The sequence below is a fragment of the Akanthomyces muscarius genome, chromosome 3 (assembly GCF_028009165.1).
Source record: "Akanthomyces muscarius strain Ve6 chromosome 3, whole genome shotgun sequence".
Classification (NCBI taxonomy): Eukaryota; Fungi; Ascomycota; class Sordariomycetes; order Hypocreales; family Cordycipitaceae; genus Akanthomyces; species Akanthomyces muscarius.
In genome coordinates this window covers 392,997-414,150 of record NC_079243.1, presented here as the reverse complement: position 1 = coordinate 414,150, position 21,154 = coordinate 392,997, and the positions used below count along the sequence as shown (strand labels likewise).

Genomic DNA, 21,154 nt, shown 5'->3' with positions numbered 1-21,154 from the left:
TTATTAATACCAATGTTAATAGTACAGTATTATTATCAATGTTAAGAATCAATTGAATGCAATACTTTCTGAACGCTATGAGCAGCTGTAGCTGTCCCAGCAGTGCATCGGTTGTAGTTGAGCTGGAGTTGGACTGGCCACATTGCGACGAAACACACCTCTACTTACTACCATAAGTGAGCAAAGAGACAACAGAAAAAAAAAGGAATACAGTACTGCAATGATGGAGAAGCATACAGACGCCATGCTATCGCGAGCGAAATATCGGAACAAGATGCGCCCCGACCGTTGGCCGAATGGGTGACGCTCAAAGTGAATGTTGCCTCGGGACTGCCCCCCAAGGGTGTTTCCGATGTTTTGAAGCACAAGTCCTCGTTCGTCATCATGTACGGCGTTTGATTCCAAGTCGGCGCAACGGCAGTGATCAGCTGTAGCATTTGTGTGCATCCTGGGTATCGCAGATGGCCGCGAACAGGCGAGCACCTGGCTAGACAATGTTGCATAAACTGGTCCTTTCTGTGGTATAAACAATGTGTAACCTCTGCTTTCACGTGTCCTGCTCCAGATCCGCACGGCTTTCGTAGACTCTGCGTCTATAAATAGGCGTAGAGCCAAGTTTCGCACCTCGTCCTCCATCTCAATGCCAAAGCAAAAACTCCAGCATCTTGCTTATCCAGTTGCCGTTGCCCATGATTTCTCATTTGTCCATCCTCCAAGTACCACTTTGCATTGGAACTCTTTAGGTTGCTTCTCTCGCTTTCGCGCAAAGATCTACTCGAAACCATCTAGAGCCATGTCAGAGTTGATGTTGGCCCCGGTGACTAGCCCAAATATTCAAGCGAGACGGGCCATGCAGCGTTTGAACATCCGACGCCAAAAAAGGGGTTCCGTCGTGCAGAACTTCTCGACAGTGGCCTGGGACAAAACACAACGTATGGCAGTCTCTCACAAGGGCACGGCTTCGTCCGACCCGCCAACCTCTCATGACCTGCCTATGTCTCCGCCGGAGCCAAATCCATACACAGAGCTATCCGAAGATGAGCTGTACGAGAAGTTCCAAAACGATGGACCGGTGTTAGCCGATCACAGTGAAAAGACCAAAGCGGCCAAAAAATCAGAGGAGGCCAAATGGATCGCGTAAGATAACCGCCAGACTAGCACTGCGCGCGGCACAACGGAAGACTTAACGGCAGCAGGCTGACTTCTACCACTACAGGTTCTGCCAACGCCGGGCGAAAGACCCCGAGGAACAACTGAAGCGCAGCGATGCAGCACTATTCAAAGTGTACCTGGTCCGGCGGGTGAAGATGTCGCGGATCGAAAAACAGTCATCCATCATGACATACTGGAAAACCTTGAGCATGGTATATGCAGAGAAGGCAAAAGCCTGGATGAGCGATGCAATTCTCTACGATGTTCGCAACGTGAGTCTGGAATATGCGTGAAACGTATTGGTGCTGATGACCGACAGTGGATTCGTACAGACTTGACGCCGAGATTTTGTCTTGATACTTCGCAGAGGGAGAAAGCCGGGCTCTATATCGAGGACTTGGCCATGCTACTCAACCAACTCTGGATCCGCGATGAAGGGACCTTTGAGCATGAGAGATTGCGCGCCCAGCTAGCAGAAAATCTGATTATCGCGGGTGCTACCGCAACGCGACCGGGTGCCCTGATCGGAGCGATGCTTTACGAGCATTGGGAATTCCAGGTCTTCCCACCAATTCAAGGTTCCAAACGAGTACGGCTCGTTTTGGTCGTCAATCTCGAGCATATCAAGCGAGCGGCAGGGGATTCCGAGCCGAAAAAGTTTGCCTTCCGTGAAGACGATATGCTTCTCTACGATCCCCTCATACCGGCCTTGGCGCTCGCGTTCTCTGACGGCGCCTTTTTGAACTGCTTTTCCACACCTGAGGACATCTACAAACTCAAGGTGCCGCCGAATCAGGACCGACTTCGGCTCCTGTGGAAAGAAGAATGGCGAAAACGCCCTATATTTCGCGACACTGTAGCGACAGCCTACGGCTCGTCTATTTCCGAAACCAAAGCTCTGTCTTATGACAGGGAACGGAAGCACTTGATTCGATTAGGCCGTTCTACCGGATTTGAGAAGCAACTACAATGGTACGACCTTCGTCGTGGTTCAGGAAAGAGGATCAACGGTATGTGGGCCCCTGCTCCAGAAAGTGATTGCTCGAAGCGGCGTATATGCTAAGACTGAGGCGTCCCACAGAGGAGCTCACGCCGGAGGAAAGAAACAAGATCATGGGTCATCGCAAAGGCGATTCGAGCACCTACCTGACCTATTATATGTCCAACTTCATAGACAGGGACTGCCAATCCATTTGCTTCGGCAGCACCCCGCAGCAGGATCTCATTCACCTTGCAGCTCGGCTGCAGCGTCACGATGCGGCGCCTACATGCCTGACGGAGGAAGAGCTTGCAGAGATCAACGAAGACGACGATCTCAAGGCGCTTCGGTTGGCCAAAGCCAACGCCGTGCAAGCATGGAAAGATCTGGGCTATCGAAGTAGGGAAGCTGCTGCCGGTACCACCGTGCGACAGGACTACGATCGCTATAGCAGAGAAGCTGAGAACCTGTCCAAGTATCTCAAGGCTATACGCCTTCGGCAGGTCCTGGAAAGGTTTCACACAAATGTCCATGTGGAGGAAATAGACCGCCAGCTGCGGGGCATCAAACCCGCCGACATCATTGCGCCGCCCAGCATAGCGTACGACTTACCCGAGAGAGCTCATGTTGCTAAATCGTATGCAGCGGCCGCAGAAGTGACCGGGGCAGAACAGCTGCATGAGCTGCGTCTCGAGCTTATAGGGGAGGTCAGTCGGCTCTGCGGCCGGCAGGAAAGTCGGGCGATTCGGGAGACTAAGCGCAAGCTGACGAGGGGGACAGGCCAAGCATCGCCGCTCACTGATGCTGGAGGGGAAACGGACGGTGAGAAAAGAAGAGTGCGGCCGCGTCGCCCGAACATGGCAGACCGCACACCGGATCGTGATGAGACGGGGCTAATCTGCGCGTTTTGCCGTTGGCACGGGCATCATGGAAGTGCCGACCGCACGAAGACTTGGCAGATGAGACATTTGGTCAGACACCTGAAAACCATGCATCTAAACAAGTTGAAAATGCCGTTTCTATGCCCGTGGCAAGATTGCGAGGCCATCCTTGGCAGCAGAGAGCACTTTGCCAGCCACTCCCAGGAGCATGGCCAAGATTTGCAGGCGAGCGTTTTCCGTTGATAACACGACCACTTGGCCGGAAGAGCGCCGTACAGTGTCAAGACACTCTTTTCTGTGGAAAACTGCGCATCAGCACTCTGTCGCTGGTGCCACGGCCGCAGCTCGTCGCCACAGAAGGTCGCCCTGTGGAACAAATTATCGCATAGCTATAAGCATTTGTACAATAGTCAAAAATTACTGTCGATCTGCTGCTCTCACTGTGCCAAAGCTCATGTGCCATATGTTGCACCGTAAATCGGGTGTGTGTCGGCGCGTGAACATCGCGGCCATACGGAGGCCGCCATAGGGCACCTCCCGAGCCCCGGCTTCACAGACCCCTTAAGCCAGGCGGCCGTCACCGATTTTCCGACCGAAGAAGTTGTGACGTCAATGTGTCCAAGCGACTGCACTCTGGGAATGGGAAGGGTGTGCCCACTTCCTGCCTAGACCGGTTGTAGACTTATATAAATAGTCGCCCTTCCATGCAAAAATCCAAAAAATGCCCGTTCTTCATCCACTTCTTTACGCAAAGCATCATGGGCGTCTTTTTCCAGCAGCCATTTACTGAAAGGGCCTACGCAGAGGTGAAGGAGAAAGAATCTAGAGCCGCGCAGAAGAAGGCCACGAAACAACTGCCCTCCAAGCAAGACGATGCTCCGACCTTCGCACCCAGCAGACATGCAGTCTTAAAAGAGCCTGTGATAGATACGAACTTTCGTGTCGGTACGGAAGAGCCTACCTCTCAAGCCACAAACGTTGACCTTGCGAGCGATATGTTTTTCGGTGCGGCCTGTTGCGCGCAGAAAACCACGCACAAGCTAACTTACATGCAGGTAACCAGCCGCTGCTAGGCAGACTGTACAAATCCGCCTCGGAACCGCTCGCTGCCATGATCCCGGAACTGCGCCCGTCCTCTGCTAGGCATTCTCAGTTGGGCGCAGCACGCTCCCATACCCAGTCAGAGATACTTTCTGTGGCGAGCGTCAGCGAGGACGCTGTGCACGACACGGAAGGCTCAGCGAGAGATATCTCACCAGAACCACCGAGCGGTATGATGCGTGTCTGCGTACAAGGAAGCTAGGCTAATGTCAGCAGAAGATCTCGGGTCTCAGGCACAGCACGAGGCTATTGCCTCGGAGAATGCACAATACAGTAACCTGGAGCAGGAGTGGGAAGTAGAGGAAATCATTGGCGAAGAGACAAAAGCTGGAAAGCTGTATTACATGGTGAAATGGGTGCCTAGTCTTGTTGTCGAAGATGATATGCGGAATGCAGCGGAGGTAGTTGGTGAATGGCAAAAGATGAAGAAAAAGGTCAAGGTGAGGGCAAAACGAGCTGCTGACAGAAAAGGTGTGATGTGTGCAAAAGGAGCAAAAGGCGCAAAGGGCGCACAGCGCAAGCAAGGCTAGAGACACAAGTTAGAATGATGGCCGCTAGGACAGTGCTGGGTCGCAGGGTGTAGTCTTACGCGTCTTTGTTGAGCATCGTTTGTTGCGCCATGCACGAAGAATATTGATATGCCATTTCGCAATCCCGTTCATGCCCTCATTCATGCCCATTTCCGAGTATCTGCTTCATCAGATCAATCCTGGATGGTCAGAGTGTCTCCCAGCACTTGTTTTCTGAATGCTTTTCTTCAGAGAGATGCGCACAAGTGGACGCCAAATATATCGGACTGATTCATTGGCTATTTGAACACAACTCGATCTCCGAGTTTCTTGCTGATCGACCATGGCTGATATATAGACGAGAATGCACCATGGAAAAGTGATGAACAGCTGCACTGCAACCTAGCCGTGCCTCACTCGTCTCATCATGAGCTTCTGTAAGCATACTGGGTGGTTGAGAGTTTGGAAAAGAGGGAGCCACGCGACCCTGGAGGTATCCGATCGCCCTGGCCGCCTACTTGACGCTGTTTGCCCGGAGGAGCCACTCGGGGTCGCTGTTTTTATTGGCCATCAACGAAAGTATGGTGCCTTTAGCGCCTTGCATCTGCTCAGTCGATCGGCGCGGGCGAGAAAGTCACACGGCGAGATTCACTTGGACGTAGCGCAACTGCGAGATAAGCAGCAGATACTCATCGCGGACGGCGATCTCCCCACACACGGCCAACTCCCTAGAACACGGGGAGTCTACGCCTGCCATGAAGTCAACTCCACGCAGTATGCAGAGACACCTCTTCTGGCAGCCTCGGTCAGCGATAGCCTCTATCACCGAGCACTGTTCCCCTTGACGGATGTTGTCTGCATCTTCACGGAAGACATCGGCGGCAGCGACGTCGCAATCCAGCATCTGTCCGCTTGGAACTGTCAAGGCCCATCATCAAAAGCGGCCCGTTCTCTAGCCGTCATTCTGGTCGTGGACCGAGGAAGCGAAGCCAACGTACGAGCGAAGCTACATGCGGAGAAATTGCAGCGACCACATGGCTGGTTCCGTGTGACTCGCGTGGTGGGCATCGACCGCGAGGCACACCAACGCAGCAGTAGACGACAGGCCAAGTCTTACCAAGCACTATCAAGGGAGATATCCCAACTGCTTCACGCCAGCACGAGAGAACGGCGCCGCCAAAGCCTGTTGTTTTCCGCTCGGCACGTACTCGAGTTTTTGCGTCTCACTGCCGCCGGCGCAGCACAAGCAGACTGGACACCTCTGGATTTGGTGAAGGCGTCAAGGTTGTCCAATAAAGTGGAAGAGAACATGGAATCCCATATATTCAACCTGGTTTCGCTTTTCCCGCACCATGATGATGTGGTGGATGTCGCTGCGCCGCTCATAGCATCCAGCTTCCTGCTCAATCATTATGTACCAGGCATGCACGGTATGTGCAGATCGAAGCTTACAGCGAAGATATCATCAAAACTAATCAACGGTTTAGAATTCGACCCTACGGCTGTGTTCGACTCTCTTTATCAGGAGTCCTGCGACAACGTCGCCAGGGCAATTGCGGCGCACCGCAACGAGGCTGGTCTTCCTGTCATGACCCACGACTTTCCGTCGCTCATCGTCAAACACCTTTGTGTACTGTATGACCATCTCGAACATCACGGCGGACCAAAGAGCCTCCATAGGCTGCAACTGGCACATGCTCAAAGAAGGAGCTGCCTACCCTCGTCGGAAGATACCTGCTTCGCCTGCCTCCAGCGACGACCGCAGCACTGCTTGCCTTGCGGCCACTGGCTGTGCCACATATGTGTTCGAACCTTTTATGATGCCGATCTGGACGACCCGTGGCTGTACAACGTCGACTGCTGCGTCATTTGTGGGATGGGAACAGATGAGCGCCGCATCCGCATCAAGCCGGACACCGCCGACGTGCGCATACTAAGCATTGACGGTGGTGGGATTCGAGGCAGGGGGCCGCTGGAATCTCTTCGCGTCTTGGAAGAGATGATTGATCTGCCAGTCTCCGTACCGCGGCATTTCGACGTTGTCTTTGGCACTAGCTCTGGTAGGCACTTCCCCGGCAATCTGCAGTCTAGCGTGCTAACCAAATCAGGGGCCATGACGGCATGTGCCCTTTGCCTCAATGGATGGGAGGTAGACCGCTGCATTGAATATTTCGAGCTGTCATCGCGTCTGGCATTTGACGCCAACCATCTTTTCCGGGTCGTTGCTCCCCTGGTAGGCAATGTGCCTATCCTGTCCCCGTTGCTGCAATTCCTCAGCTCTCTGCTGGTAGACAGCAAGTACTCAGCCGAGGGACTCGAGTCCATCCAAAAAGACGCGTACGGCGAGAGTAGAAGCATTGTGGACTCCAACGCCGCGAGTGAGATGGGCATCGCGCTCGGTGTGACTTTGACGACAACGGACGATGCAAGCACCTGCATTGCGACGAACTACAACGGTGTTGGTTGTCGTAACGATGCAACTGGTACGTTTTGTTGGGTTACGACAAAACTCAGTGATTGACACGGGCAGAAGCAGACTATACCACGTTGATATTCAGTAATGGGGCGCGCAACGTACCCCTGTGGGAAATGTGAGTACATTTTGCGGGAAGGATACGACACCGTGGTGAATACTGATAGACGCTAGATTGCGATGCTGTACGGCTGCGCCTTAGTAAGTACGCGGGAACTTCGCAGAAACGACGCTGGCTAACCTGCTGCCGTCAGCTATTTCACACCTCATCACATTGCTGGAACAGGGACGTTCCAAGATGGCGGGCTGGCCTTCAACAATCCGGCAGCGATCGCGCTGAACGAAGCCGCATCCCTGTTTCCCCCGCTAACGGAACCGAGTATCGTCGTGTCTCTGGGCACCGGCTCCATAGGTGAAAAGCGCAACAGCGCGTCGCTTTGGGACAGTCTGTTCCCAGCACGGCTGTTTCGAGCCTTCTGGAGGCAAAGTGACTCCGCGGCTGCATGGGACAAGCTTTTACGTCATCAGAAGCTAGACAAAAGAGGAGACCTTTTCCGCTTTGATATTCGCTTCGGGGACGACCAGCCAGCCCTGGATGATGTGGGGAGCATGCAGGAGGTGGCGGAGATGGCACGCGAAATCGCCCTAGCCTCGACGGAAATGAGACGTCTCGCCAAGTGCTTTCGTGCGAACCTGTTTTTCCTGGAGCTAGACTCAGGATTTCCCCTGATCATGCGTAATGGCACATATTATTGCACAGGCATGCTGAAGTGCCGGTTACGAGCGGGTTCTGAGGAGCTGCGTGTTTTTCTCACCCAGCTGCTCAATTCATCCGCTGTCTTCAAGTGCCAAGGACAACAAGCTCCCATCGTGGCGAGAGGTAGAGATGGCATCTTCGATGCGACCCATTTTGAGAAGGAGGTTGCGCTCGAGGTGCCTAGCCTTCAGCAAATGTTTGCAATCACGGTAGAGGAGGATTCCACGTCGTCCAACATCAGCGGGTCTCCATTCACGTTGGCCCGACTGAAGAAGCAGCAGCATCTCTATGCACCGTTCGGGACTGCATACCATCGTCAACGCTACGCTGCGTGCAACGAGGATGGCGGAGAGTCTTGTGGATGAAAAGAATGTCAGGCTACTTCAAGTTTTGTGCTCCGATAGAAATGTATAAGTACTGTCGTTGGAGCTGAAATGACATCCTTTTTCATTAATTTGGAGTCATGGAAATAAATCCTTTCCATATCTCGGCACTTATTCATGTATAATCAGACCTAGCCCGTTCTTTAAAAAAAAAAAAAATCTTCTAAAAATAAAGCCTGCCAGCCCACTCAAGGCACCTACTGCTTAGCGTGATGGCCTGTAAAAACCTGCTACTAGCCGCTCGTCTTTAGCTGCCGCAGCGCACGCTAAATACAAGGTAGAGTGGGAACTGAAGCTCTTTTCGCATCAAACACCAGCAAGATGGTAACATAGGTAACGATCTCCGAGCTTCTCAAGTACAAGCGCGGTGTGCGCATGTGTCGACCCACGATGGTAATTGATCTGGTTAGGTGATAATGCTGGCAAGGAAAGTGGACGCATGCAGGCATGAAGCCGATCCCACTATAGCTAGCTTCTTCAGTAAACTTCACAGCCAAAGCTAACTATGGCGCTCGCGTTGCCGCCATGCTCATTCCGCTATGCGGATAACTACATCGAATGATATTTGCTTATATTAATCATACTGGTAAAATATGTAGCGTCTAGTGATTTAACGAAGTTGCCTTCCGAAAGCTCAAAATTGTTTCGTTACGAAATTCGACGACCGTGATATGGCGCCTCCGTGCATGCACCACAAGAATGGGGTGGGCTAGAATATATTTGTCTCCCAGCCAACCATCTAACGTAGCTTGTTTGTGACTTCGCAGTGTCGGGAATGAAGTACCACGCACAACGTGCATGAAAAGTCTATCTTGCTAAGCGTGGTAGAGGTACTCTAGCCCTCGGCTTCACGCTCACGAATGCGTCATACATGCTGTCGGACAAAGGCTCATGCTGCTTCAAATGATAGATGTCTATCATCAGACTCTCGCACGGGAGAGAACTATGGATGATGGCGCGGCACAGGTCCCTCGCAGCGTGGAGATACTGCTGAAGATGGTCATCACGATCATTCAGTCTCCGCTCTAGTTCTTGGATGTGCCGCGCCCGGCCGGTTCTCCCGGTCACCGCCCGAGGAAATGCCAGCAGCAAAACATACTTGTCTTCCTCCCACTCACTACGGAGCTCGCAGACGTCCTTCCAAAACTTGCAGCGCGCCTGTACGATGCGCATGTCTCGAACGTCGATCGGATGCTGCATCGCCTCTTTGACGTCGTTGTCTGTCCGATGGCGCGTCATCTCCTCATAGAAGAGAATGGCGTTAAGCCGGTCGTGAAATGCGCTCGTAGATGAGATGTTCTGCACCAGCAACCATAGAATGTCCAAGGGTGTGCCCGCTGACCGAACCACGGCCCGCGTAGCGAGGGACGCCTCGTTGAGGTTGGCGAGAATTGTTCTGGCATCGGCCACTTTACAGCCACTCTCCTGCCGCACTCGTTTGCATGCAGGCTGTGCCAGAGAAGCGGTAGCTGGTGGGGGGCTGAGGTCGGAGTCGAATGGCGATGGAGCGAGCATGTTCTCCGGCTCGGCATCCGGCGAAGCAGGAGACTGCCTGTCGATTCCATTCATCGCGTCCTCAAAGAACAGAGACTGCTCTTCCACCTCCTGGGAGAGCAAGCTCTCCGCAGTATGTCTGGATGGGTCTATTTTGCCGCAGAGAAGCTCGAGCACGACTCGTGCACGAAACGCCGATGCCAGGTTGACTGCAGTCTCTTGAGGGAGATGTGGACCACCACGTTGGATACATCTAATACCCATCAGCATGAAGATGCCAGAGTCTCCATTTCTCTCATGTTTGGGCCCGGTCCAATGATTCGTCACCACGCGCTTGTCGGGCGACGAAAGCGATGGGATAGGCTGGTCGCATCTGCTGTCATACCAGTGAATGCAATCGGGATACGCCACAGCGAAAGCCCACGCGCTGCCCTCCACGAATGGTATTATAGCAGGGCGGACGGAGCCTTCGGAGGACAGCGTGATGTGATTCCGAAGTGGCCGAATTGGTAAGATTTCAACTGGGCTGTCGAGTTGCCGTAGAAGATCGAGGTAGCTCTGCACGGCATGTCGAGGGGGCGCTTGCTGCTGTGCTACGTGCCACGCCGCTTCCGATAAGCCTTCGGATGTTGGCACGGTATCGGCAAATCTGGAAGCATACTCCAAGAACTTGTCTTCTGTGCGCAAGAATGAATTAACTTCGTCCTCGGCCGTTGCTGTTGAGCCCAACCCCGACGGTGGCATGGGGGATATGGCAGGGTACCTTCGTTGAACGGCCTTTAGCGCAGAAATTGCTTGGTAGATAGATTTTCTGGAGTAGGCTCCCAACGAGATTTGTTTCAGTAGTTGGTCTTCAGTGTCCATCGGAAAGCAGTGCACTGTTTCCATGGCCTCACACGCCTCGTTGTCTTTATATGAAGCACCAGGCCGACCTGGCGATGTACTGCGACTGGAAGAGACCATTTTGACCTTCGCAGCCACCGCGACCAGCACATTTCGCAAGCAATAGCATACAACAGGTTCAATGGAAACAGTTGAAAGAAGCTTTGCTCCGATGAAGATGGCGTGCTTATAGGCGGCAACTTGATGACCCCCTCTACTTAAAGAGAGAAATTTCTGCTCCGTAGACCGTACACTGTTCGCTGCTCGCTGACTTCTCTGCTTCTATGCAGTTGGCCCGTACCGATATCATAGATCTAGATCATGAAGCTGCAACTTACCGCCTTGTACCTCATTTCGCATGTCGTGCTTGCTAGCCCAGGCGCGCGCGTCGTGAACCAATGCCCATTCACAGTTTATGTCCAGTCTGTGCAACAAGAGCCATCAGAGATTTACGAAGTATCTCCAGGTGGATCATACTCCGAGGCCTACAAGACAGTTATAGACGGGACTGGCGTATCAATCAAGATAGCAACGGCCACGCTCGGCGCATCGCTGGCTGATCCCCTCACACAATTCGAATATGCGTTTGTCCCCTGGCAGAACCCGGACCTGTTTTACGACGTTTCGTCTATCAATGATCAAGCACCTCGCCAGTTCTGTCAGTACGGGCTACGTGTACAACCTAGTTCCGCCGAGTGCGCTTCCATTGTTTGCCCAGCGGATTGTGGGAATTTCTGCTCACAGGTCTACAATGAACCCAATGACGATTTCGCCACCAAGGGATGCCGTGCCTCGGGTGATACTATACTCACCCTATGCGGCTAGCAGGCGCTGGCTGGCTTGAAAGCCCAAGGGCCCGTTCGTTTCTTGCATCTGTGTTTTGCCACGGAGCGTCTACTTCGCTGCAGAGCTAGCCGCCCTCGCGCACCCGCACGAAGCCACAGCATCATCTGATGCCCAGGGTGTCTTGTGTACAGCGAGGTCGTGTTAAGGCTCCGTGAATATTGAAGGCAGTGTCCAGCATACACCATTTTTCAAGGTCGCTATTTAAATAGACTAGAAATAACTATATTTAGTCCTTCTCAAGGTTATATTCTGCAGCTACCAGAAACACGGCAGCGATGTGTGGTAAAGACGGCTCACAGCGCGGCTCCATTGGGCGGTCGATTTGCAGGCCACGGCATTATGGCAATCCAAAAGCAGCAATCCCGAAAAACAAAAACAACGTCAAAAGTCAAAACCTAGTGCCGCAACCTTCAGTCTCGCACCAGTCTAGTGCGTGGCCTTGACATGCCAGAAAGGCAGCTTTGCCAGCGCCGCAGGCCGCCAGCATGCAACTGCGTTAGGCCAGCTCTGGTACTAGAACACCAGGCGCAAAGCAGTCAGTGAGCGCGTCACTGCTCCAATCCAACAGTGAGGCGTCAACCCCCGGCACGGCACCGAGTGGCGCCGTCAACTCAGGCCTTTCGGTGGCCTGTATCCAACTCTCCACCTGCAATTGCATTGTCTCCTCGAAGCTAGCCTCGCCGCCTCTCATCCTATCGCGAGCCGCAGGCATTGGGGGTTGCCAGTAGGACCTGAAGCTGACCCACTTGATGTCGTACAGGGCAGGCCATTCGCCTAGAGAGCGCCCGACGACAAAACGAGGACCGAAGTGTAAAAAGAGCTGCTGAACAATGGAGGCTATATCGCGAAGTACCATTTGCGTTGCCAGATCGCTACCGTCTGGGGTTCCGCTGCCTGTGATATCGAGGGCAACTAACTCGGCGTGGGTGAGCCGAAATAAATGATGTAGCTCCGTGACCAGGTTCCGTTTGCTCGTGTATAGCTCCTGAAAGCTGTAGCGAACAATGACCCGTCTGACTAGCTTGTCGATCGGCAATCCGTGTCTTGGGGACAAAAATTCCTGGAGAGCATCCCACCAAACAAGAAAGGTGTTTTTGCCGTAAAAAATAGCTTCTGCTTGGTTCGCCAGCTCATCTCCCATGATGGACCTATCTAACAATGGTAGAGAGGAGACGATATCGGGGTTGAATGTTCCAATTTCTAAGAGCGGGTGGACGACAATGTGGCATCCATCGACAAGACGCTGGTTCAAAGTAGCAATGCGTTCTTCATCAGTTAAGGCGTGCAACCGATCCATGGCTGCTGAGATATCGATGCTGCGAAAGCAAGCTAACAACAAAGGTAGGCGGCGACGACTGCTCCAAGGAAAGTGGGAAAGAAGTAGATAGTGGAAGGCTACTGCTCCAGAGCCGTTTGAAAGACATGTAGAAGATGGTATGTACCTACATATAATATGGTATGAATACCATTGCCCTTATGCTGCGCGTCAAAGTTTTATTCGTTCCGTAACAAGGCGACATTTGCTGGCTTGTGTTCCGTTGATCTGCGACACATGAAGCATGCTAGCACTGCTAGCAGTGCGAACTACCTGGACGTGGAGCTGGACGGCCGACGTAGAGTGGGCGACTCAGAGGGCAGGCCTATTCCTGCTGGTGGTGGTGGTGTGGAACAGGCTGCAGCCCAGGTTCGCCCCCAAAAGGATTTTGCACTGCCAAATCTGGCTTTCCACTTCCTGCGGTGGCCACTAATGCATGCGACAGACAGCGAGGATTCAGTGCCTGAAAGCGGGCGTTGTCCAGCAGTGGACAACGGGACAGACATTATACTAACGCTATCGTGGCGTGGCAGCATCCACTGTAGTCGTGCCATTAGGCTGTCACATTGCTACTGCACAGGCTTCACTAACGAGTGCGAAATCCATGCACATAACCCAACCACTGACGCAGGCCAGTATATAGATGCAACGACCAACTCTTTTTTTCTTCATTGTCTCATACCAGAATACACGGCCCGTCATGCAAGCGCGACAGAGTAACGGCCTCCAATCTCGGCGCAACCAACTGCAGCAGCGCGGGGCACAAAACTTTTGGCTCAGATCAGCGAAACCTGCGCCAGGGAACGCACCACGGTATGGCCCTCCCCATACACAATTGTATCAGGCGAGCGGCGCTGCACCAGGTGCTGCTGCACTTCAAGAGGGTGCTCGCCCCACGGGTTTTCAAGATGGCCATGGAGCCGGGACGGGTTTCTTACCGTAGGTGGATTTCACTCTCCTGTCATCCTTTTCCGCGTTTAATATCTCTCAGTATGGCAGATACCATGATGAGCGCCGCTCCACCGTCTGATGCTTCGTACGTCTCCTAGACCCGTCATGCCTCCACGCTCCAACTTACAGATGCAGACCGGAAAACGTGATGAGCACGCTGAACCAGTAAGGCAGAATGGGATACGATGGGAATCCCGTACCAAGACATGCACTAACGCGCAACTCTTCCAAGACTAAAAAGCATGATGGAGAGGATGCGGCAGGAGAAGGGCCCGGAGGAAGACCAGCCATTCTCCTACCTGCCTTCTGCAAGCCAAGGTGGTGACTCCGCAGCCGTCGAGTATGACAATCCCAGCCAGGAGATGGACTATTTCCGGAAAGAGTTGGAGAACTGTAAGAAAGAGGTGGCCGCCACCCAGCAGGAGCTGGGAAGCGTCAAGAGAGCCATGAAACAGCTCGAAGAAGCCAACAATAACTTGAAGAAAAAGTACGTGATCATGCACAGGCGCAGTGTAGTCGCTAACCTCAAGTCCAGAACTACCGAGAGTTTGGAAAGTCTCCGAGACCAGCTGTCACTCCTTTTGAATGCATGCCCGCTCCCCGAGGACGACCCTTTTGCATACCCGCCGCTTCCCAGCTCATGACGGCCCTCGCTGCGTCTGCCAGCTGCGTGAGGAAAAAAGGTTAGAGCAGATTTTAAGAACTAAGATACAAAATGATATGTTATGCTTTTGGCGCCTCTCAAACTCATGAATGTGATACATTGTGTAACTAATTGTCTCCGAGGGCAGAGTACACTCTGTCTCTGTGTTGACATTTCTTCTAATAGAGACTCTTGTAAGGCATTCAGCCTTTTTATGAAACCCATAGATTGGAAGCTCTCCTAGTTGAAGGCTCTTCATGCCCCTGTTGCTGAGGCTGCCGATGATAGGTACCCGATACAGCCCGTATACTCTCCTAGTTGAAGGCTCTTCATGCCCCTGTTGCTGAGGCTGCCGATGATAGGTACCCGATACAACCCGTATAATTGACCACCAATAGCACACCTGAGAGTTCATGGACGATGTTCTTCAATGAAGAGTCTGAGCTAGCTGTCATGAAAATGCAGATTTGGCGAAAGCGATGGCAGTCAAAACTGCGCCACTGACACCGTATATTGATTGGGAGAAACTACCATAGTATAGTATTTGGAAGTAGACGGTGTTCCGTCCGCCAAAACGCATGTAAAAACTGCGGCCTAGTTCTGTAATTTCTATGGCAAGACATAGACCAATAATCACAAGTACGACCGCGAGGCCGAAATGTGTCCATTTGTACATTGTCAGAGGCTTTCCAGCAGCAAAGAGGGAGACGATGCCGACTGCCGCATGCAGGGCGGCGCCACCACCTGCAGTGAGTGAATATGCAAACAGATATGGAAAGCAGGTCGGCCCATTGATGCTACAGTCTGTTTCAGAGTTGTGCGGCGCGGACTTTTTAGACACGGAGACGAGCGTGTATGCGTTGAAAGAGTTCAGCGCAACCAGCACAGCGTCGAGGGCAACAAAGAAGACCAGTGCAAGAGAGGTAGATGTTTGCGTTGATGTGGATTGGGCCATGTACTGTTCAAGAGTTCAACAAAACTAATAAGGCTGATAAGCTTTTGGTCCTCGATAATTTTCGGTGTGATGCTGTCGGCAAAAGATCTTCCAAGGTTCTTTGATCTCTGTTGTTCTAGACCTGCGCGTTTTGCTGGCGGCGCCGGCTTGGACGTAGGTATGTATAGTCTGCTCCACCCTCCTGGATAGCTTCTGGAATGACAACTGGTAGCTTCTGAGTCTGGACACCTGCCAAGCAGCACTCGACCGATAGGGCACTTCGAGCCGCGGAAAAGGGATGTCGGCTCTAATCAGACCACACGTGCGACGCGACCAACGGCCAGGGACAAATTCCGAGGCAAAGTTTCTGCCCGAGTAGACTGCCGATGGAGAAAGGTGGCGGTGGAGTATTGAATCCACATGGGGTAGAGTTTCGCAACAGAGAGTCAACAGCCATGTATTTATACACAGGCAAAGGTTGAGGTCCAAACCCAAGATTATCGCGATTAACACAGCGTCATTTGCTCCTTGCTAAAGTACCGATAGTTGCCGGCCCAAGAGGCAACACGTTCTGAAATTACAACCACGAGCCAGTGCGGGAGGCCAATGTAGGGTAGTCCAAACCAGTCTACAACAGGTGTCAGATGTCCATTTATCATATATTTCAGTGGGTCGTCCGGGCGAACTGCCACCAAATCGCCATACGTTAGCGCTCAAGATCACCTGGAGGCGCTGTAGAAGCTGCTGAAGTAGTGGACACGGATCTGAAAGGTCCAAGCAAATAGGGCTGCTTGGCAACTAACTACGCCAGGCAGCTGCCAATCCCGCCAGTGGTGCAGGAATAGATTTAAGGCTCCTAGCGATGGAAAAAAGAAGGGAAAAGAAAACAATTAAAATGGACTTTAAGATCCGCTGACAACAAGCGCAGAGGGCAACGCTTCGCGTCTACTAAAGTGTCTCGTGGCTCATGCGTCGCGTCGTCACATTAGACTCCTGCAAATCCCGAACCAAGAGGAGTCGCCGCTGACTTGTCCGTGGACCTGTATGAATAGCCCAGAGACGACGAAGTGCATGCGAAAGGTTGCCAAAGCTATACTATAATTAGAGGCTAGAAAGATATAGTAAACCGAGCTTAATTCGCAGCTGCGACCTCTGGGAATAAGAATTTCGTGGAATCCGAGAGCACAGCACGCCGGGATCCGTCACTGCGACCCCGGACCACATGCCTCCACCTCGCATTAAAGAACGAAGTTGCAAGTTGTGGAATGATGTCTATTTATACTACTATGTGCTAGATGCTACTGAGTAAATGCAAATGCCACAATCAAAGCAAAATACCAGGGATGTAACAACCGGACACCACTACTCACGAAACTCGAGGTCGAAACAGGCAGAGTAGGTGAGGATGGCAGGCTGTGACCGGAAGTACCGCTGAATAGGCCGTGGCTGCCTATTCCAGTGTGATTCAGGTTTCCGAACGAATGAGATGCTAGCGTAGCCAACGTGGAGATGTTCTCCTGGCTGAAATATGTGGTGGTTTCGGTAGGTTCGGGTAATTTGTCGCTTGTATCATTCTTCTCCAACAATTTGAAAACAGTAGCCGTGGCCCAATGGGTACTTGTCATGACTGCGTCCGAAGTGGTGGATGGCGTTTCACTGGAAGGGGATGTAGCGTGGGGCCACTGCGATCGCTCAGGCTCACTGCTTTCAATCGACGTTGTGGTTGAGGTATCAGTGTTGGAGACGATTGTGTAGGCCGTTCTATGAATGTGAGAAGTCTGCATAGTTTTCGCGAGTTAAAGAGTGCATTTACCTTGCGCTGCCGATCCAGGTTCCAGATATGGGACAAATCGTGATAGTCCTAGTGACCTTGGCGGTTACAACGTTTTCATCTTCAGTAGTGGCGAGAGTAAATGGGAGAGTGCAGAGAGCCGTGTAGAGAGAAATTGACACAACACGCATGTTGTGTCGATTTCGCCAAAACTCCTCCCCGAAATAAGTGGGAGTGGTACCTTCCGAGAGTCTTTTAAATACTACTCGGAGTCGCGGCGGAACAAATGTAATGCTCGGCTTAAAGTGGTCTACGTCCAATTGCAGCTCGTCCGAAATGGCCATTGTTGCCCCGACACCGTGAATTGACAACTCTTGGACACCTAAAACGGTCTAATTTCAGTCGAACAACTACATGCCTGGAGAAAAGCTTTCAAAGAGATGGTTAGGAGGCTAACCAACTTTTTGAGTCAGTGGCCGCCAATGGCAATTACATGCATAGTATACGTCTGCTCATGTCAATCTAAAATCGTAGTATTTTCTATTCTACATTATTATCGACAGCCGCAGGCTACACATCTAAACTTCTTGATACCGGTATTCGTTTTCATAATTCGAGACTACTGTGGTATATATATATGTGCTGACGATCTAATCATGAACTTTACCGAGATTGACACCCTAGCCGGCATGGCTACGGAAAAGATTCGACGTGAAGCTTCGCAGACGCATCATTGCCTTCGCTACTTAATTGGGCATTTCCTACTTTTGCAAACGCTGCGGAAAGAACGAGCGAACATGGAGCGAGATCAACAGCACTGGTTTGCCCGCTCCGTGCGCGAAGCCTCCCACGAAGTCAATCCGAAATGACTCCATGCCAGCCGCCGGGGCTCGAAACAGTCACAGGGCAGCAGGATCCTACATGGAAATCCAATACCTATGCACATGTCGTCTTTTATGTGTGTGATGTAAAGCCTCTCCCAAAAGACTAGCTGCGGCATTCGGGTGGAATGGTGGACAGTCAGAGGTGGCTGACTCGAGCTACTCAGCTGGTAGACCCAAGACTGATGAACCATGACTGGTCCCCTGCGGATGTAATCTGCGTACCACTATGGCTTTTTATTCCTTTTTTTTCTTTGCGACAATATGGGGTGCGGCCTGCAGCAGGCGTTTGCTGGCCTTCCGCGACTTGATCTTGTCGAATGCATTCATTCGGTCTTTCTTCACAACTCGATATTTGTAATATAGCTTAGAAGATAATTCGAGCTCGGTGTATACTCACCAGCAACGCCAGTGCCTTCAAAATTGCACCACAGCTATCGAATACTGTTCACATAACCGCCAAGGGCACAATTGTGTGAAATTCGCCACCCAAACCCAGGACTGCACCACGAAGCAGAAAACCTACCCAACGCTCCGAGTGAATCACCCACCACGCGCTCTCGTGTTGTGCGTAGAAAGGATGTCTGCTGGCAGCCACACCTCGAGCCGCCTGCATGTTCTTCCAGCGCAACACAAAAAGCAAAAAAAAAAAAAAAAGGCAAAGCAGGATTTACTTCTTGCCGACTTCCCTCGCAATTCTTTCTAGGTAGCGGTCCTGGATCGATTTCCCATTGCTTAGCAGGCTACGTCGTTTCTCGCTTGTTTACTTGTGTACTTGTTCATTTGTTCTGTTTTGCCCATGCCCTGCTGGCGTCTTTTTGCGCTGGTTCTTGGTGTTGTGTCGTATCCGAAAATAGTAATGTGGCCCATGTTACGGCTAGAAGTCGTGTTGTGGCCAGAAGTCGTGCTGTGGCCAAAAGTGATGTTCCTACCCTAGAAGCTGGGGCATTTCTTTGGCTGGGCCTCAAGCAGGCGTTTTACCGCCGGCGGTGCACCTATTTACGCACAGCAGGGCTTTTGGCCACGACACGACTTTTGGCCACGACACGACTTTCGGCCACGACACGACTTTCGGCCGCAACGTTGCGCAACCAAAGATTTGCCATGATGTTGCGGCAACTGCCCCTACACCCGTCAAGAATAGGCTGGTACTCGAAGGCTACGGTACCTATTGAAAGGCTGATTATTTAATATTATACTTGTGCGAGGATGCATGCGCCTCCTCAGCATAGCACCTACACCAGGGAAACTTCACTGGATTTTAATGAATATGAATCTCTCAACGACTGTCAGTCGCAATTCAGAACGAACGGCCTGAATCAAATACTAATCTACGAGATAGTTCAGCATATATGACGATCAATTCTTCCGCAATATGGACGATTTTGTCGACTATTTTCTAGCTGAGAGCAAAAGAAAGGACAAGGTCCCTGCGAAGTCATCGAAGAGACATCAGTGTCGACGTGTTCGGTTTCAGATACCGCCCGCCTATCTACCTGACGGCGCTGTTCAAAAGAATACCGTGCACGGTGGCAAGCGAGTTTCTCCTACAGAGCAGTGAAAATACACAATTCGTGGATACAAAAATACAGTGCAAGTGTGATGTGTTGTTTGATGTAGGCAGCGAACTGCCCTGCTAAATATGACTATTCTGTATGCTTACGAACCCAAGTGCAAAGATCGGGACTGATTCTTAACCGCTTATCGTCTCTCGGAAGACCACGACCTTGCTGTCATCACAGGTTTGTCAGCACTTCGAGCTGCTGAATTATAGTAGCATAAAACACGTATGTGGGCCACCGTTTTTGCCGCAAAGATCATTCTATTTCAACAAACATGAGAGGTCTATACACAAACATGTATCTAAGTAAATCACTACATCCATGCCTAAACTTTGCAAACCTCATACGAGCCCAGCCACGGCAGCATCGACTAGCGGCTAGTGGGTAGTGTCTCCGTGACCCCCAGCCTCTTCTGCGTTGTTTGTACGCTGAGATGACTGCGCCTTTTCGGAGCCTTTTTCATCACCCGACTGCTTCTCATTCTTGCTGTTCAATAGAGGCAGCCCAGGCGTAGGAGAGCGGTCCCTTCCCGGCCGCTGCTGCGATTCCCACTCCTTGAATCGTTTCTCGCCTCGACACGCGGCAGTGACAATCACAAAGTCACAGAGCGAAACGGTCTCCCCCTTTTCCAAGATGACAGCCTCACCCAGTTTCAGCTCCTCCTCACATAGAACTGTGGCACCTCCATTGCCTCGTTCATCTTCCCAGCACCTCCACACTGCGTCACGCTTTTCCCATTTCGTCACTTCCTTCCCCGCATTCTCATCCTTTCCTTCCCATTTCACCATGATGCGCATCGAAGGACGTGCTGTTTTGTTCCCTTGCTTCCAGTTGCGGGGCGCGAGTGACGAGTAGTGGTCGACTCCTTTCAGAGACTGCCAGGCAACACCCTGGATTGCTAACATGTCACCACACTGGTAAACCTTTCTGCCATTGCGCCGCTTTTTGTCTCCAAACGAAGTATCGTCGAGACTGTCCGTGTTGATCTCGTCGTTACGTCGCTTGAATCTGAATCTTGCGGCGTTAGGTGGCCCATGTCTTTCGACATCGAAAGCACGGCCATACGAGAGCCTTGCCCAGCCTACGTTTTCAGACGCGCCGTCGTGGAAGATCTCACGCATGGGATTTGCTCGTACCAGGTCCAATTCATCTTCAACGTCAGTTGAAGGCGTGGCCAAGCCATGTTGGAAGCCTACTTTTGGCGGGGGAGACTTCTCGTGGTTGTCACTGGGCGGCTTTGAGTCCTTCTCCTTGCTGGACGACGGCTTTTGGTCTGACGGCGAGCCTCCGTCATCCTTCGACGAATGAACCTGGCCCCCACCGGTCGTCGAAACGAACATACCGCTCTCTTCGGGCTCTTTTTTCACGGGTTGCTCTCCTTTGGACTCCTCCTCATCCTCCTCCATGGCCTCCGGCTTCTCCAAGGGTTGGTGAACATTCAACTGATTTTGCATTTCTGCTTTCTTGCCGTCATCTGCCTTTTCGTACGCATCTGCTGCAGCAGTAAGGGTTTTCTCCAAATTTTTGGATGTCTTGCTAGAATCCTTTTTCTTCGAAATACTGTTATCCTGCTGCTTGGTCTTCTGGTCTTTGATGTTCGTCGGCTGATTGCCTGCTGTCTGGCTTCTCGTTTGAGCCAT

General features: G+C 51.9%; 6 protein-coding genes across 6 annotated transcripts; 3 read left to right on the top strand and 3 right to left on the bottom strand.

Moving 5' to 3' along the window:
- Positions 1–934: 934 nt before the first annotated feature.
- LMH87_001463 (uncharacterized protein) lies at positions 935–2,888 on the top strand (the record flags this gene model as incomplete). Its single annotated transcript, XM_056192739.1, has 5 exons — positions 935–1,137; positions 1,217–1,424; positions 1,472–2,162; positions 2,234–2,768; positions 2,834–2,888. The coding sequence occupies 5 exons, from the start codon at positions 935–937 to the stop codon at positions 2,886–2,888; spliced, it is 1,692 nt and encodes a 563-aa protein (XP_056049845.1).
- An 828-nt stretch (positions 2,889–3,716) lies between these two features.
- Positions 3,717–8,217, top strand: LMH87_001462 (uncharacterized protein; the record flags this gene model as incomplete). The annotated part of the gene is made up of 7 exons (XM_056192738.1): positions 3,717–4,017; positions 4,068–4,283; positions 4,330–4,553; positions 5,203–6,052; positions 6,110–6,682; positions 6,731–7,105; positions 7,382–8,217. 7 exons carry the CDS (start codon positions 3,717–3,719, stop codon positions 8,215–8,217), a joined length of 3,375 nt encoding a protein of 1,124 aa, XP_056049844.1.
- Positions 8,218–9,042: 825 nt separating this feature from the next.
- LMH87_001461 (uncharacterized protein) lies at positions 9,043–10,473 on the bottom strand (the record flags this gene model as incomplete). The annotated part of the gene is made up of 1 exon (XM_056192737.1): positions 9,043–10,473. The coding sequence occupies one exon, from the start codon at positions 10,471–10,473 to the stop codon at positions 9,043–9,045; it is 1,431 nt and encodes a 476-aa protein (XP_056049843.1).
- Positions 10,474–11,953: 1,480 nt separating this feature from the next.
- Positions 11,954–12,754, bottom strand: LMH87_001460 (uncharacterized protein; the record flags this gene model as incomplete). The annotated part of the gene is made up of 1 exon (XM_056192736.1): positions 11,954–12,754. One exon carries the CDS (start codon positions 12,752–12,754, stop codon positions 11,954–11,956), a length of 801 nt encoding a protein of 266 aa, XP_056049842.1.
- Positions 12,755–13,472: 718 nt separating this feature from the next.
- Positions 13,473–14,367, top strand: LMH87_001459 (uncharacterized protein; the record flags this gene model as incomplete). The annotated part of the gene is made up of 5 exons (XM_056192735.1): positions 13,473–13,711; positions 13,764–13,808; positions 13,859–13,888; positions 13,956–14,210; positions 14,259–14,367. 5 exons carry the CDS (start codon positions 13,473–13,475, stop codon positions 14,365–14,367), a joined length of 678 nt encoding a protein of 225 aa, XP_056049841.1.
- Positions 14,368–19,891: 5,524 nt separating this feature from the next.
- LMH87_001458 (uncharacterized protein) lies at positions 19,892–21,154 on the bottom strand (the record flags this gene model as incomplete). Its single annotated transcript, XM_056192734.1, has 1 exon — positions 19,892–21,154. One exon carries the CDS (start codon positions 21,152–21,154, stop codon positions 19,892–19,894), a length of 1,263 nt encoding a protein of 420 aa, XP_056049840.1.